This window comes from Myxocyprinus asiaticus, chromosome 12 (genome assembly GCF_019703515.2).
Source record: "Myxocyprinus asiaticus isolate MX2 ecotype Aquarium Trade chromosome 12, UBuf_Myxa_2, whole genome shotgun sequence".
Classification (NCBI taxonomy): Eukaryota; Metazoa; Chordata; class Actinopteri; order Cypriniformes; family Catostomidae; genus Myxocyprinus; species Myxocyprinus asiaticus.
In genome coordinates, this window is record NC_059355.1 from 19,871,003 (window position 1) to 19,887,893 (window position 16,891).

Below are 16,891 nucleotides of genomic sequence, written 5' to 3' on the forward strand. Positions count from 1 at the left end.
AGAGTGGAGCAAGGATGCAAGGAAAGGAAATGAGGATGCACAATTTTTGAAATAAGAAGCACCCAGTGATGAAACAGTTCCGCCTTAATTTAGCAGTGTAAATCCAGCGAACATTTTTATAATTGATTTTCTTTTAATTGAATATAAATTTATAACATTATTCTCTGTTATATTACAGGACTCTGGTATTAATTGAAAAAACTAGTCATCAGTAAGCACATATACATGCATGATCTTACAGCGATTATGCTTAAGTGTGGTCATGTAAATACCTTAAACTTTCCTTTACTGGGGTAAGGTCAAACATTTTAAGCAAAAACTGAACGGCACGTGTAGATATTTTCCCATTTCATGTAAACAACTTGTGATAGGCGCAAGTGTTTATGTTTTGATGACAAAAGCAAAGAATAATACAATGATTTCAAGTCTTGTTTTTCTTCTGTTGTCAGATTTTTGGAATAAGCAGATTTGTGGTAGTTATTAGCGTATTGTTGTGCATGTAAATGCACTCACTACTGCAGTTGGGGTTTCAAATATACACAAAAATAATATTTGCTGTGGTCTCCCATTCACTGCTATAAAGGTTTACCACAACACATCTCCGTAACACATTAGTTTGTGCTGTCAGGCAGTAGAACAGTTAATTCATAGTCGAGTCTCTGTTGAGACCATTTAATTTCATCCAGAAACCAGAGATTTTGATCCTCAGAGCTTTTGAGCAGTGGACGTTTATTGCAATAGTTTGATGGACAGCTTTTCTTCATTCCCCCCCAGAGTACAGCAGCTGGAGGAGGAAAATGGAGAGATGGAAGTGAACCTGAACAGACTGAAATCTCAGACAGAGAAATTGGATGAGGTGGAGCATTTTTACTTAAAAATGAATACATTTTTCAGTATTAAGAGCAAATGCAGGGTTCCCACGCATCCTGGAAAATCTGGAAAATTCTCAGCTTATCTGCTCCCTTACAAAAAATCTAAAGTTCTGACAAACTTGCAGCAAATTTGCTGTAAACTTGCCACAAATTTCCCACTCATTATTTTCACATGCAAATGACCTTGCACATTGCAAGTTGCAAATGTTTGCCAGAAGTTTGCAACTCTTCACCGGTAGTGGTGAACCTATAGTAAACTTTTGGAGACAATGAGTTTGCCGCAAAGCTCATTTGCATGTGAAAATCATAAGTACCGAATTTGTAGCAAGTTTGCCAGAACTCTTGAATTTTGTAAGGACTGTCATCTCTGCTTTGCTCCAAGGAAATAGTTTAAGTATTAATGTAGTGCATAAAATATATATTTTTTTCCATTCCAATATTGCTACAACATAACTACAAAAATAAGTTGTAAACTTTAGACAATGATGACGGTCGGAATGCTGATTTAAAAAATAAAAATGTATTCACACCCTGAGGTGGTTGCGTAGCGTTGCAGAATTTACACCTCAGGATGTGAATTCATTTTTAATAATTCAACGATCGGAGTCCACTTATACCATGGTTACCACATGTAGTATGCAGAAAACACAGAGGGTATCACTGAATCCAGTCATAAAAATGGCATTAGCTATAAAACGCAGAATATCATGGAATATGACACATTTTGGACAAAAATGATTGTTTGAATGCACAATTAATGAAATAGAAATCACAATATGTCCTAGTGTGATAATGAAACCACTAAAGGCTGCGATTTGATTAAATAAATATTTAAAATGCATACGCTGCGTGCTTCAAAATGAATGTGTGAAGCTGGTCACTCATACACTGAATACACCACATCATGATCATCATATGTGCTGTGTGTGTGTGTGTGTGTGTGTGTGTGTGTGGTATGACAGACAGCAGAGTGCTCTGAAGCTTGCAGCATATACAGACTATATATTTAATTAAGTCACCACTTTTTTAGGTTGCACAAAAATACCAAAACTTCATGGCCATGCTCACTCGCATAGTGCTGCGCTTAAAATGTTGCGCTCTTAAAATAGGACCCTTAAAATTTTGCCTTGAAACGAGTGGGAACCCTGTAATGTTGATTCCTGATTGTTTCAGCACATGAATACCACCCCGGACTTAAAGTGTAAATAAGGATGAAACAAATAAATAACGCTCATTAGCAGAGTAATTGGCAGCAGGTTTTTAGAGCACACAATTTTGTCTGAATAAAAGTACAGATATATTCTAATTTATGCTAGTACCTAGTACAAATACTTGTGATCAGACATGTGTTCCCCAACAAAGTTGTTTCGTGTTCTGGCTTGCAAAGCCATCTGGGAGTTTGTCCATTTTATCTTGTGAAAGGATGAAAGCTGGCTTTTAGTTTTAAGGGGGTCTAAGCTGTGGAGGATCAAAACATAATATTGTCTGTATGCATGTTGGTTAGAATTGGACCATTTTGAGTTTAAGAAAGGATTTGCCAGATGGATACATAGACTACAGTGTGAATATAAAATATAATTAATTATACTACTTTTTAAAATATCTGAGAGGTTTACAGGACAGTGAATGATTCAATAGTGATCTTATCTAACAACCGACTAGTAACTGTCCAAATCTGATTTGTCTACATAAAATGTGTATGTATGAATGTGAAGGCGAGGCAGCGGATGACCGATAAACTGGAGGATACAAGCTTGCGGTTGAAGGATGAGATGGATCTCTACAAGAAGATGATGGACAAGCTACGACAGAACAGAAGCGAGTTTCAGAAGGAAAGAGAGACCACGCAGGAGGTAAGACCGTGCTAAAACATAAAACATATTTTAAATAATCTGCATAAGTCTCCCATTTGAGGTTTTGGTTCAAGTATACAGTGTAACCACATTTTATTTTTTTAGTGATTTGATTTCTGACTGTAGCACTAAAATGTATTTGTGAGTCTCGGATGAATCTCTGGTTGCTTGGACTGTGCCTTCATTTAAAATTCTGCAGCCTTGACCTGTCTGGTAGTACTCGATGCTTGTTTTAGCATACTAAAACAAAGTCTACAATTGAACATAGTCTAAATACATGTGCAAATACATGTCAGCCACAGAGATAAAGTTACACAAACACAAAACTAAGAATAGGAGAATTAATAGCTACATATAGTTCAGAACTATCTTTGTCTTTAGTCTATAAACTATGTACAGAAATCCTGCCACTGATTTTTAAGCTCAAGTCAAAATTGCTCTCAGATCAGCAGCTTAGGACTTTGAAGTTATTTTCAAAAGTGTAATTTTTTTAGTTATTTGTCTGTTCAGCTGATTGAAGACCTTCGGCGTGAGCTGGAGCAGCTCCAACTGTACAAGATGGAGACAGAACGATTGGGCCATGGCCGTAGATCTTCCATCAGCCTATCGGAATACAGCACTCGAACACGTGAGAGTGAGTTGGAGCAGGAAGTCAAGCTGCTGAAACAGGTAAGAGGATAAAGAGGTACATGTTTACACACCTATTACAACACATTTAATGTAATTTTCATTTTATTCGTCTTTATTTGTTTTATATTTTACATTTTACCTACTGAACCTGGATGTGATGTAACGGTAACTCATTTGTAACAGTGTCTACTCTTGTAGAGACTGTAAACGTTATTCCCTTCAAGCACGCGGAGACCTCGTTATTGCTTTTTTGTGTTGCACTGTTATTTTAAAAAGGAAAAAAGCACCAGAAAACAGCAACACCGAGATGGACTCCTTCCCCCTTTTTATTTTCTCCTTATTGTGTATGTACAGAGGAGCGTTTCCAAGGACATGCCCTCTGACCTTAAGCAGCTTGTCTCTGGTCAGGCACAATTCTGTAAAAGCTTGATGGTAAACAGTAATAAAAATAAATATTTTCATTAACCACTAATATAACAACTGCATTATCAGATTATCTGCCAAGCTGGTGTCTCCTGGCCTAACATCTAATATAGCCACATTTGTTTGTGTAGGTTGTAGATGCGTTCCATCATATTACTGTGTCAAAAGAAAAGGTGCATCAGTAGTGAATAAACTAATATAGCTAATACCACTGCATTACTGTAAAGAGAAAGATTAAGTATTGTTTAGTGTATGTCTGGTATGAGATGATGTCATTTTTTCCAACCAGCGTTCATTTTCTCATCATTTCAATCCAGAAAATTACATTTAGATGCTTTCTGTTGCCTACATTTAAAAAAAAATAATAAAATAACAGCAGGGATGGGAAGGTTACTTTTGAAGTGTATTCCACTACAGATTACAGAATACATGCTATAAAATGTCATTTGTAATATATTCCATTAGATTACTCAAGGTCAGTAACGTGTTCTAAATACTTTGGATTACTTCTTCAGCACTGGTAGATTTTTTCACTTGTTTTGACTATAAAAACTCTGCCAGTACACTGAGACAAAATACACGTTAAAAATACATTCTCTGATAAACATAAATATCTTATGCAGTGTTGTTTCTAAAACAAGAAAAATCTAATTGATCTTGTTTTAAGGATTTTTAGATATTTTTACAGGAAAACAATACCAAAATTATTATCAAGAATACGATTTTTGCCCTAATATCAAAGGTCTTATTAGAGAAAAATAAATTATGATCCAACATGAATTTTCTTGATAAAAAAAAATATGATCGTGTCTGGTAACGTGCAAGTAAAATGGCTAGAAATAGCATTTTAGCTTAGCATAAAGCTGACAAATTACACAAGGTTTATTTCTATTTCTTGTGCTTCAAACTTACTTCAAACACCTTTCTGTCTGCTCGTATGAATGTAATACATCATAAGAAAGTGTTTCACCGCTGTTCAAATGCACTTTGGATCGCATCATTTATATGTATAAATGTTTTCCATCTGAAAGGACTAAATATTAAATGAAACAAATGACAAAAGTAATCAAAATACTTTTTGAATGTAACTGTATTGTAATTACCAATGATTTAAATTGTAACTGTAGTGGAAAACAGTTACTTATATTTTGTATTTTAAATACGTAATCCTGTTACATGCATTCCGTTACTCCCCAACCCTGAATAACAGTAACAACTTCCAGTAACGACCATCAGTTTTGGGTAACCTGTAACACTACCATCTTTCTTTACCTAATTACAGGAAAACCAGAAACTGAGGGAACAGAATGAAGACCTAAATGGTCAGCTCCTCAGTCTAAGCCTCTATGAGGCTAAAAGCCTGTTTGCCACACAGACGAAAGCGCAGTCTCTGGCTATGGAGATTGATCATGCCTCCCGTGACCAGGTAAGAGTAGTGCAGGACTTTTGAATAAAAACAGGGAGAGCATGTCCTTGATCTACTGATAAAAGAGCAGCTCATAATTAATTGACACTATAGAATCCTGGCCTATTTCATTCTAAATATCATTCAATATCATCCTAAAAGTATTTTGTTTTCCCACAGTTAATGGATGCTCTTAAGGAACAAGAAGAGATAAACTACCGTCTCAGGCAATATATGGACAAGGTCATACTATCCATTCTGGACCACAACCCATCTATTCTGGAAATCAAATACTAAAAGCCTGTCATAAGCTGTTAAGAAACGTCAAAGTGGACTTAGAGCTCCCCCTGAGGTAGCAATAAAGCTCAAACACCTTGTGCCTCAGAATGGACAGTAAACACAGTGTGTTGGTGTTTGTGCACCTTTCTCATACTATAGGAATCTGAAATATAAAGGTGAAATATTTCATGCACTTTTACAGGGCATTTTTGCTGCTCTGTGCAACATGAGGGAGTCACTGGAATGGCATTATGGGTGCTGAATTGCACCAAATAATGTGTGAATATTTTAACACTGGGTACACATGCAGTCTGTTTGCTTTATTTGGATGGGTGTATTGATATTTGTAAAGTTTGCATTGGGATGTGATGAGAAAGAACAGGCTGACTGATGAAAAAGAGGTAGAATTAACGAGTTGAGGCCCATTGGAGCTTGTCCTGTTGGCTGTTTCGCCAATTGTCCCATTCGGAGATGCAGTGTATGATTTGTGACAGAGTAGATCAGAGGAAAGAGGTGTTTGTAGGTGTACATTCTGGTCAGGTAAGGTTTTCCTTTGAATATCTTCCTACTCTGTTTTGGATGGAAAGAGGTAAGGAGAGACCAATTAGAAGAATACAAGAGATGGCTTCGTAACTGCACGTTATAATTGTGGAACTTGAAAACACTGCCTGCTGTCAAAGGAAATCAGTTTTAGAGTAGGCCACACTCTAGTCTCTGTTTGCAATGGAATGTTGGGATGCTTATTCTGACATTTTGTGCAGTATGTGTGAGCTACGAAGAGGCTGAATAAATAAAATTGCAGGTGGCAGAATGTAACTGTCATTGTGAATGTACCAAACAATTAGTATTTCAGGTTATTTACAGACTTTAGCATAATAGTTTAAGACCTGTCTGGTCATCAGCAGTGTTATTGTAAACACTGTAAATGGCCTTATCGTGCCCTTTGGAAAAGGGACTTCTACTCTGTTTGATGGCACTTGTTCTTCCAAACTACAATATTTCATTTTCAATAATTTTATATGCAACAAATTGCAGCTCTAAAAACACACAGAAACCTCTGTGGCAACATCCCAGGGGGTTTCATATTTTGAATGTCAGACATTTTTTGAAGGATAAAATAGTCTTGGAAATGGCAACCCTGTTTTTTAGAGCATACTATATTACTCACCACAAGCATCCTCCCTGTTACATTACATTAAACTCTTATTCCAAAGTCAATAAATTTTGTTTGTGATAACACTGGGTATCAGTTAACATATTTTCTTATGTCACATTTCTTTCTGGTATTTGTGTCTATCACTTATAAGTTAAAATCTAGTAGACCTATTTTTGTTCGGTCACACATTAATTCTTGAGCTACCTGTACATTACACTTTGCTATGTTACACTTTATACCTGTTTGTGTGCAATTTCTAACAAATTGTAAATGATGTAAAAATAACTTTTTTATTCTGTTCCACTCGTTGCTTTTACATGGTCTCTTAAAGTTTTTGTATATACTTTTTTTCCCCTTGTTCTTCTTCCAAAAGGTGAGGTAACACCATATTGACTACTATCTGTTTTATTTTTCTTTATAAAGGAGGTGATGGAGACAAAAACAGTATTACAATTTTGCTTATTTATGAGATTGGGCCAATGGCTCATGATGGCATAACATGCTTTAATTAGATGGTAACTGAGTTGAACATTAAAAAAAAGGATATTTGTACATACTGTTGTACAAAATGCATCCCCATTTCATTTAGCAGATCTGTGAAAACAATGCATAACAGATTAGTCTGTAATACCTTGTTGATACTTAAAGGGATAGTTTACCCAAAAATGAAAATTCTCATAATTTACTCACCCTCATGCCATTCCAGATGTGAATGACTTTCTTCTGCAGAACACAAACGAAGAATATATCTGCTCTGTAGGTCCATACAACACAAGTGAATGGTGACCAAAACTATGAACCTCCAAAAAGCACATAAAAGGAGGATAAAAGTAATCCATATGACTCCAGGGTTTTAATCCATCTTCTGAAGCGATCCAATTGATTTTGTGAGAATAGGCCAAAATGTTACCCATTTTTCACTGTGCATCTGCCACATCTAGGCACAATCATGATTTTTAAGCTTGATTACACTTCCTAGTACTTGATGCATGCGCAGAGCGCTAGATGGCGCTAGGAAGTGTAATGGTGATTGTGATTTAAAGCTCGAAGGAGACTACTAATGTCAAGATTTATAGTGAAAAATGATTTATATTTTGGTCTGTTCTAACCCAAAACCGATTGGATCGCTTTAGAAGACATGGGTTAAACCGCTGGAGTATTATGGATTTCTTTTGTACTGCCTTTATGTGCTTTTTGGAGCTTTGGTCACCATTTATTTGCATTGTATGACCCTACAGAGCTGAAATATTCTTCTAAAAATATTTGTTTGTGTTTTGCAGAGGAAAGAAAGTCATTCACATCTGGGATGGCATGAGGGTGAGTAAATGATGATAATTTTCATTTTTGGGTGAACAATTCCTTTTAAGGTTATAATGAGTTTTAAGTAACTTATTTTTCTGATCTTTATTCAAATGTATTGAGTCTCTATAGTCAAGCTGTTCATACAGGCATTTACTTTCACATGTTAAGTGTACTGAACTGTAACATGAGAAATTAAATTGATCTCTGAGAAATGCAATTATACAGAATTGTGGTTATTCCTTTTGAAGGAATAATAAATTCATATTTAACGATATTTTCTTGCTTTCATCACACGAACGAACCAGTAATTTGCCTAAATAAAGAGCATGAAGACACATCAAAGGGGTTTTGTAGCACAATTCCTGATCTCACAACCATCTCAAACAGCAGCATCAGGCCGTCTCGTCTTCACTAAACACTATAGTCAGTTTTCTGAGGGCCTGAATTCCCTGCCGCCTTATTCCTGAGGTAGATTGTTAATTTCCTCTCGTTGTTTGTTGGTAGATTATCCAATGATATCGGTGTTTTAATATCGCCTAAAACGTGGTTATGTGTGATATTTAGTATGGTAAATTAAAATCGGCAAGAAATGTTACTTTTCTTGTCGTTTGTAGAGAGACTGAAGAGAGGCAATCAATTATGAGGAGGCCTCGCGGGCATATCAGGCCCAATGACTATAAACTTACCATTATAACTAAAGGTTTTCATAAATAATGGAGTTTCTTGCAACTGACCTTTTATTATTTCATGTCTCGTGGGCATGACAATCATCCTGTCTTTAAAACTGACTAAACGGGAAATTATAATGTATCCAGGCGCAGTTCATACTTGTCAATTTTTTTTGAGTTCACACTAATTTTCCACTAAACGGGCACCTGCAGGATTTAATCTGAGTGAATGCTCAGAACTCTGCCTAATAAACCTTATATATATATATACAGGTGCATCTCAATAAATTAGAATGTCATGGAAAAGTTCATTTATTTCAGTAATTCAACTCAAATTGTGAAACTCGTGTATTAAATAAATTCAATGCACACAGACTGAAGTAGTTTAAGTCTTTGGTTCTTTTAATTGTGATGATTTTGGCTCACATTTAACAAAAACCCACCAATTCACCATCTCAAAAAATTAGAATACATCATAAGACCAATAAAAAAAACATTTTTAGTGAATTGTTGGCCTTCTGGAAAGTATGTTCATTTACTGTATATGTACTCAATACTTGGTAGGGGCTCCTTTTGCTTTAATTACTGCCTCAATTCGGCGTGGCATGGAGGTGATCAGTTTGTGGCACTGCTGAGGTGGTATGGAAGCCCAGGTTTCTTTGACAGTGGCCTTCAGCTCATCTGCATTTTTTGGTCTCTTGTTTCTCATTTTCCTCTTGACAATACCCCATAGATTTTCTATGGGGTTCAGGTCTGGTGAGTTTGCTGGCCAGTCAAGCACACCAACACCACTGGTGTCATTTAACCAACTTTTGGTGCTTTTGGCAGTGTGGGCAGGTGCCAAATCCTGCTGGAAAATGAAATCAGCATCTTTAAAAAGCTGGTCAGCAGAAGGAAGCACGAAGTGCTCCAAAATTTCTTGGTAAATGGGTGCAGTGACTTTGGTTTTCAAAAAACACAATGGACCAACACCAGCAGATGACATTGCACCCCAAATCATCACAGACTGTGGAAACTTAACACTGGACTTCAAGCAACTTGGGCTATGAGCTTCTCCACCCTTCCTCCAGACTCTAGGACCTTGGTTTCCAAATGAAATACAAAACTTGCTCTCATCTGAAAAGAGGACTTTGGACCACTGGGCAACAGTCCAGTTCTTCTTCTCCTTAGCCCAGGTAAGACGCCTCTGACGTTGTCTGTGGTTCAGGAGTGGCTTAACAAGAGGAATACAACAACTGTAGCCAAATTCCTTGACACGTCTGTGTGTGGTGGCTCTTGATGCCTTGACCCCAGCCTCAGTCCATTCCTTGTGAAGTTCACCCAAATTCTTGAATCGATTTTTCTTGACAATCCTCATAAGGCTGCGGTTCTCTCGGTTGGTTGTGCATCTTTTTCTTCCACACTTTTTCCTTCCACTCAACTTTCTGTTAACAGCACTCTGTGAACAGCCAGCTTCTTTGGCGATGAAAGTTTGTGGCTTACCCTCCTTGTGAAGGGTGTCAATGATTGTCTTCTGGACAACTGTCAGATCAGCAGTCTTCCCCATGATTGTGTAGCCTAGTGAACCAAACTGAGAGACCATTTTGAAGGCTCAGGAAACCTTTGCAGGTGTTTTGAGTTGATTAGCTGATTGGCATGTCACCATATTCTAATTTGTTGAGATAGTGAATTGGTGGGTTTTTGTTAAATGTGAGCCAAAATCATCACAATTAAAAGAACCAAAGACTTAAACTACTTCAGTCTGTGTGCATTGAATTTATTTAATACACGAGTTTCACAATTTGAGTTGAATTACTGAAATAAATGAACTTTTCCACAACATTCTAATTTATTGAGATGCACCTGTATATAGGGGGTCCGGGGGCATGCCCCTGTGAGATTTTTGTGTGTGCAAAAAAACATCACCAAAGCGTTAAATTCTGGTGACTTTGAGATAAGCATTTTTTTTTTCTTGAGTATGAGTAGCATTCATGTAACTATTGGCTAAAGCATTTCGTCCAGTAACCGTTCAGACAGACAAAACGCACCATAACAAATAGAACGCAAGTGTCTCGAGACCGTTTTTATCAGTTGAAGTTCTTTTTAACTTGACACAGCCTCTAAAAATGCAGCGCTCCCATGAGAGATGCTAAAAACACAGTGAAATGTGACAGTTGTCAAAAAGAAATCTATCTAGCAAATGTTTATATGGAAAACGATTGAAAAACAGCGCGAGCGGACGCAAAAATATGTTCAGTTTGAACAGCCCCTTGTTCACATGACACAGCACTAGCTGAAGTTTCTCAAAGTTACCTCTCAGAAAGACAGCCTTTTGTTTCAGTTGACTGTTGTTACATTTCCACTGTATGCAGCGCTGTTTGTTCTCTGTATTCGTAAACATCCAGATACTGTTTTACTGTGTGAGAAGCCGCTCCAAATGATTCAGTGAGAGAGCGGTCTGAACAAATTGTACTGAATCACGAATTGATTCAGACCATTTTGCAAGCCTGTTTGGCCAATTCACTGAACCGACTCGAAATAATTATTCATTCACAAATTGGGCATTGCTAGTTGTTTTAAACAGCCAACAGAAATACAGGACACATTTCATGATTGGTGAAATATTCTGAGTAAATATTTCTCAGGTCAGTCGGAGCGCTCATGGTATGCACAGTGCGTATGGCTGTACAGCTGCAGGCGCCACTGCCACTAAATATGCAACTTCACTGGCTTCATGAAACTTTAATTTGGTGTTAGTCAGTGACACTTGATCTTTGCCATTTTGGAAAATCTTGCAGGTAAGATAATCTATCCACCACTGACAGAATTGCAGTGAGGCCTGAATGTTCATGGGATCTGAATATTCATGTGTTGTTTTTGGCCTTTCACATAGTTCAACATTGTAGCCTCCAAAAGAAGTGGCCTCAAGCCCCTATGAAGAATCATGGCCTTATGGTGTCACCCACCATAAAGGGGTCAAAAAGAACAAACACTCCAAATAATATCCTCAGAATGGTCTCTTCAAATTCAAACCATTACCTCCTACTGAGGAAGAGGACTGGGAAAAGGAGATCAAGGAGTTTTTGCGTACCATAGAAAAACAACCAGCTTCCTTATGGTAACATGATTTACAAATCAAGATTTATAGAACTTCTGCATCACAAGAGTAGACCAATTAAAAATAAACCGTTTTTAATGAAGGGGTTCAGCTGTAGCGTGGACTGACTCTTTCTGTAGTACTGTAGTAGGCAGAGATTGCTCTCGTATCTGCTGCTTTCTTTTCTGAAATTTCATTGGTGTTTTCCATCAGATCCTGGAGATGAACTGAATACAACTGTAAAGGAGATGTTCCATTGTAAGATCCAGAATGGACCAAGCTCAAACCAGGGCCATTATAGCCCAGCGGTTCACCACACACACCCTGTGAAATGGGTCCGCTGTCCACCATCACACGTTTTTGTTATGCTTTTTTTTTTCACTAAATATATTTTATTTCTGTCTTTGTTAACTCCTTGTAGATGTGCTTCCTTACAATAAAAGTAAAAATTAGTAAAAAAAAAAAAAAAAAAAGTTACGTTTAAAATGTTATTTTACAATGTACTGAACTCAGAGCAATGCTGTTTAAGTTCTTTTGTTGTTTTTAGTTTTAGATCTCTCAGTATTTTATATTAAGTTGATATTAATATTTACAATATGTTGCACATATTGCTGAGCCATTCATACTTGATGCTGATTTATGTTTTAATATCAGTCTACACACAATTTTGAATTTAAGCTTGTTACTATTAAATTCTATACTTAGCCACAACATTAATTAGAATATAATCAACATTACAGAGAGAAATTGTGTTCTTGTGGAGAATTAAGGCACATTAAAACGTTATTGGAAATGGAAATGAGTTTTACCATGTATGTAATTTCACAGGAGTTCCCACTAGGTGCCAGTATAGGCTCAGACTTTGGAGGTGCAGGAAAGCCTTGCCCTTGAAATTGTGCACTGGTCCTCATGTATTGATGAAGCCAAGTATCCCCCCCCCCCAATATATAACATCAGGATTACTATCTCTGTGGTGATTGAGATTTACTCTCCCACCTGCCCTTAGGGTATTAAAGGTATAGTTCACCTAAAAAAGAAAATGCTCTTATCATTTATTCACCCTCATGCCATCCCAGATATGTTATGACTTTCTTCTACAGAACACAAATGAAGATTTTTTTAGAAGAATCTCAGCTCTGTAGGTCCTCACAATCCACGTGAATGGTCATCAGACCTTTGTAGCTCCAAAAATCACATAAAGGAAACAAAAGTAATCCATGGATAAATCCATATCTTCAGAAACAATGTAATAGGTGTAGGTGAAACAGAACAATATTTAAGTCCTTTTTTTTTACTCTAAATCTCCAGTTTCACTTTCAGATGTGAAAGTGAAACTAAACAGGCACCACATGTGACATTCAGATGTGAAAGTGGAGATTTAGAATAAAAAAAAAAAATGACTTACATTTTGATCTGTTTCTCATCCACACCTATTATATCGCTTCTGAAGGTATGGACTAAAACACTGGAGTCATATGGATTACTTTTATGTTTCCTTTATGTGATTTTTGGAGCTACAAAGGTCTGATCACCATTCACTTGTGAGGACCTACAGAGCTGAGATTCTTCTAAAAATCTTTATTTGTATTCTGCTGAAGAAAAAAGTCATACACATCTGGGATGGCATGAGGGCGAGTAAATGAGAATTTTCATTGTTAGGTGAACTATCCCTTTAAGCCCAGCCAGTCACCATGGGATACTTAATTGTCCTTTGCCTTTACAGACAGACATCTCAAATGTGTATTTCACAAAAAAAAAAAAAAAGAAAGAATTAAATTTTTTTTTCCTTCTACAACAATATCTAAACATAGATTGGTGGAAGGTTAAAAAAAAAAACCACTTGACCGGACTAGAGAGAGCTACAATGAGCATAAATACGGTAGAATGTAGAAATTCAGTTTAGCTCTTATCTAGGAATGTTTTATATATATAGATACACACACAGTGCATCCGGAAAGTATTCACAGCACTTCACTTTTTCCACATTTTATGTTACAGCCTTATTCCAAAATTGATTAAATTCATTATTTTCCTAAATTCTACAAACAATACCCCATAATGACAACGTGAAAGAAGTTTGTTTGAAATCTCTGCAAATTTATTACAAATAAAAAAAGAGAGAAAAAAAACCCCACATGTACATAAGTATTCACAGCCTTTGCTCAATACTTTGTTGAAGCACCTTTGGCACCAATTACAGCCTCAAGTCTTTTTGAGTATGATGCTACAAGCTTGGCACACATATTTTGGGCAGTTTCTCCCATTCTTTTTTTGCAGGACCTCTCAAGCTCCATCAGGTTGGATGGGAGTGTCGGTGCACAGCCATTTTCAGATCTCTCCAGAGATGTTCAATCGGGTTCAAGTCTGGGCTCGGCTGGGCCACTCAAGGACATTCACAGAGTTGTCCCGGAGCCACTCCTTTGTTATCTTGGCTGTGTGCATAGGGTCGTTATCCTGTTGGAAGATGAACCTTCGCCCCAGTCTGAGGTCCAGAGCGCTCTGGAGCAGGTTTTCATCAAGGATGTCTCTGTACATTGCTGCATTCATCTTTCTCTCGATCCTGACTAGTCTCCCAGTTCCTGCTGCTGAAAAACATCCCCACAGCATGATGCTGCCACCACCATGCTTCACTGTAGGGATGGTATTGGCCAGGTGATGAACGGTGCCTGGTTTCCTCCAGACATGACGCTTGCCATTCAGGCCAAAGAGTTCAATCTTTGTTTCATCAGACCAGAGAATTTTCTTTCTCATGGTCCGAGAGTCCTTCAGGTGCCTTTTGGCAAACTCCAGGCGGGCTGTCATGTGCCTTTTACTGAGGAGTGGCTTCCGTCTGGCCACTCTGCCATACAGGCCTGATTGGTGGAGTGCTGCAGAGATGGTTGTTCTTCTGGAAGGTTCTCCTCTCTCCATAGAGAAACGCTGAAGCTCTGTCAGAGTGACCATCGGGTTCTTGGTCTCCTCCCTGTCTAAGGCCCTTCTCACCCGATTGCTCAGTTTGGCCAGGCGGCCAGCTCTAAGAAGAGTCCTGGTGGTTCCAAACTTCTTCCATTTACGGATGACGGAGGCCACTGTGCTCATTGGGACCTTCAATTTTTCTGTACCCTTCCCCAGATCTGTGCCTCGATACAATCCTGTCTCAGAGGTCTACAGACAATTCCTTGGACTTCATGGCTTGGTTTGTGCTCTGACATGCACTGTTAACTGTGGGACCTTATATAGACAGGTGTGTGCCTTTCCAAATCATGTCCAATCAACTGAATTTATGACAGGTGAACTCCAATCAAGTTGTAGAAAGATCTCAAGGATGAACAGTGGAAACAGGATGCACCTGGGCTCAATTTTGAGTGTCATGGCAAAGGCTGTGAATACTTATGTACATGTGATTTTTTTTTTTTTTTTTTTAATAAATTTGCAAAGATTTCAAACAAACTTCTTTCACATTGTCATTATGGGGTATTGTTTGTAGAATTTTGAGGAAAATAATGAATTTAATCAATTTTGGAATAAGGCTGTAACATAACAAAATGTGGAAAAAGTGAAGCGCTGTGAATACTTTCCAGATGCACTGTATATATCTCTATCCTCATGCATTACAACTCATCAGACAGTGAAAATCAAACATTGGGTATCAAATGAGACTGTAACAACAGAGCATGTTGAGTGTGAATAATTGGCCACTATATATTATACAAGCTTAGCCATATACTGGCGTGAGTACATTGAAGGTATTCTGATTTTAAAATGCACTGTACACAGTCAGTTGCACAAATTCTTTGATTTTATTTGTTATTTTAGCTTAGCCCCAAATCTTACTGGGGTGCAGTGCTGCTGGTTTTTGGGTAAAAGTGTACTGAATTTCTGAAATATTTGGTGCAAGATATTTGGAAATACCTGGCAAGTGTAAAGGCTCAGTTATTGGTACAAACGTTTATATTTCCTAACGTTATATGGACCATAAAATGGTGCAATGCTGTTCTTTTGTAAAAAAGCACAGGCCTTCCAAGTAGGCCAGACTTTTAGCACTGTCATGACTGGAGCAGTAGACCTCATCAGTGCATGTTTCAGATTAAATGCAATGTGAATCTTTTATAAATGGGTTGTTCAGAGTACTCCTACATATGGGTATGTGACTGAAATGCTGAATTTAAAGGAATAGTTCACCATCAAAGGGATGAATTATCCCTTTCACACATTTGTAAAACGAATGAGAATCTTAGTTATTCACAGGAATACTGTAGTTCAAGTGCAGACCCAACAGGTGGTGGTGTTTCCCGGGTCACTGGCACTCTGACGTTGAATTGCAGAGTTTTTCTGCAGGCCGGTGAGCAGAGCCGTGACGATTGTCTCCATCCCGGTCTAGACCAGCACTAGCCAGATGTCTGGATTAAGGTATAGGCTACTGAGAACTCCACTGAGTGTCAAATAAATGCTGAAGGGGGGATGAAAGTGAAGAGATGCAGAATGATCTGATGCTTTTAGATTCATTTATTTCAGTTTCATTAGAGTCAGAAGAATGCATGGTCTTGTCCAGTATCTCTGTGTCTGCTGTCCAGGACACTTGCTTCAGAGCTTCATAGTGTGTACTGATCTGGGGGGCCTATATGTCTCCCACTGCAGAAATGCAAGCTGTGATGGCCAGGCACAAATCAATATCCTCATTCTCAGGATTACTTAGACACAAATACTTACGGACACATAAGAGAAGAATGTGTCTGTTTGAATGGGTGTGTGTGTGTATATGTGCAAGCTCATGTTCCTTCAGTCAAAAGTCTAACTTGATGTCTTAAAACATTCTTACACATTTTGTCAGTGACTAAATAATTAAATTCTTCTGGGAATAAATATTCAGTGGCATACGCTTTTGCTTGCATGTCAGGTTCTAATCCCTTGTCCTGACATCATCAGTATCTACATGATTTTTATGATTCTATGCAGGGTTCCATACCACTTTATGACTTTATCTCCTCCCCATTGTTCTGTCTTCCTGGTTTGACAGTGAATGTTCATAGTCTCTGGCAAACTTTCTGGCCTGCACTGCACAACAGGCATAGCAACAGGATTCAGACCAGAATCCAGGACAATCCAGCGCAAGTTCACTCTTCCTGATTTAGCCCTGAAAGGTGTGGGCAACCTCCTACAGTATATTCATAAAAGACAAAAGAAAGTTTTGGGTGTGTATTTATTAGAATGATATAGAAAGAGGAAAAAGCGAACACATGGGTGGGTG

At 37.8% G+C, this 16,891-nt stretch overlaps 1 protein-coding gene across 1 annotated transcript in view; it reads left to right on the forward strand.

Annotated features, from left to right (window-relative positions):
• rab11fip4b (RAB11 family interacting protein 4 (class II) b) overlaps positions 1-8,194 on the forward strand; it is a 45,273-nt gene extending 37,079 nt beyond the window's left edge. The window contains exons 9-13 of the mRNA XM_051712094.1: positions 775-856; positions 2,588-2,725; positions 3,236-3,394; positions 5,061-5,204; positions 5,364-8,194. Of these exons, the coding sequence (XP_051568054.1) occupies positions 775-856; positions 2,588-2,725; positions 3,236-3,394; positions 5,061-5,204; positions 5,364-5,480 (640 nt within the window). The 3' untranslated portion in view covers positions 5,481-8,194. The remainder of the gene's footprint in view (positions 1-774; positions 857-2,587; positions 2,726-3,235; positions 3,395-5,060; positions 5,205-5,363) is intronic.
• Positions 8,195-16,891: the final 8,697 nt, after the last annotated feature.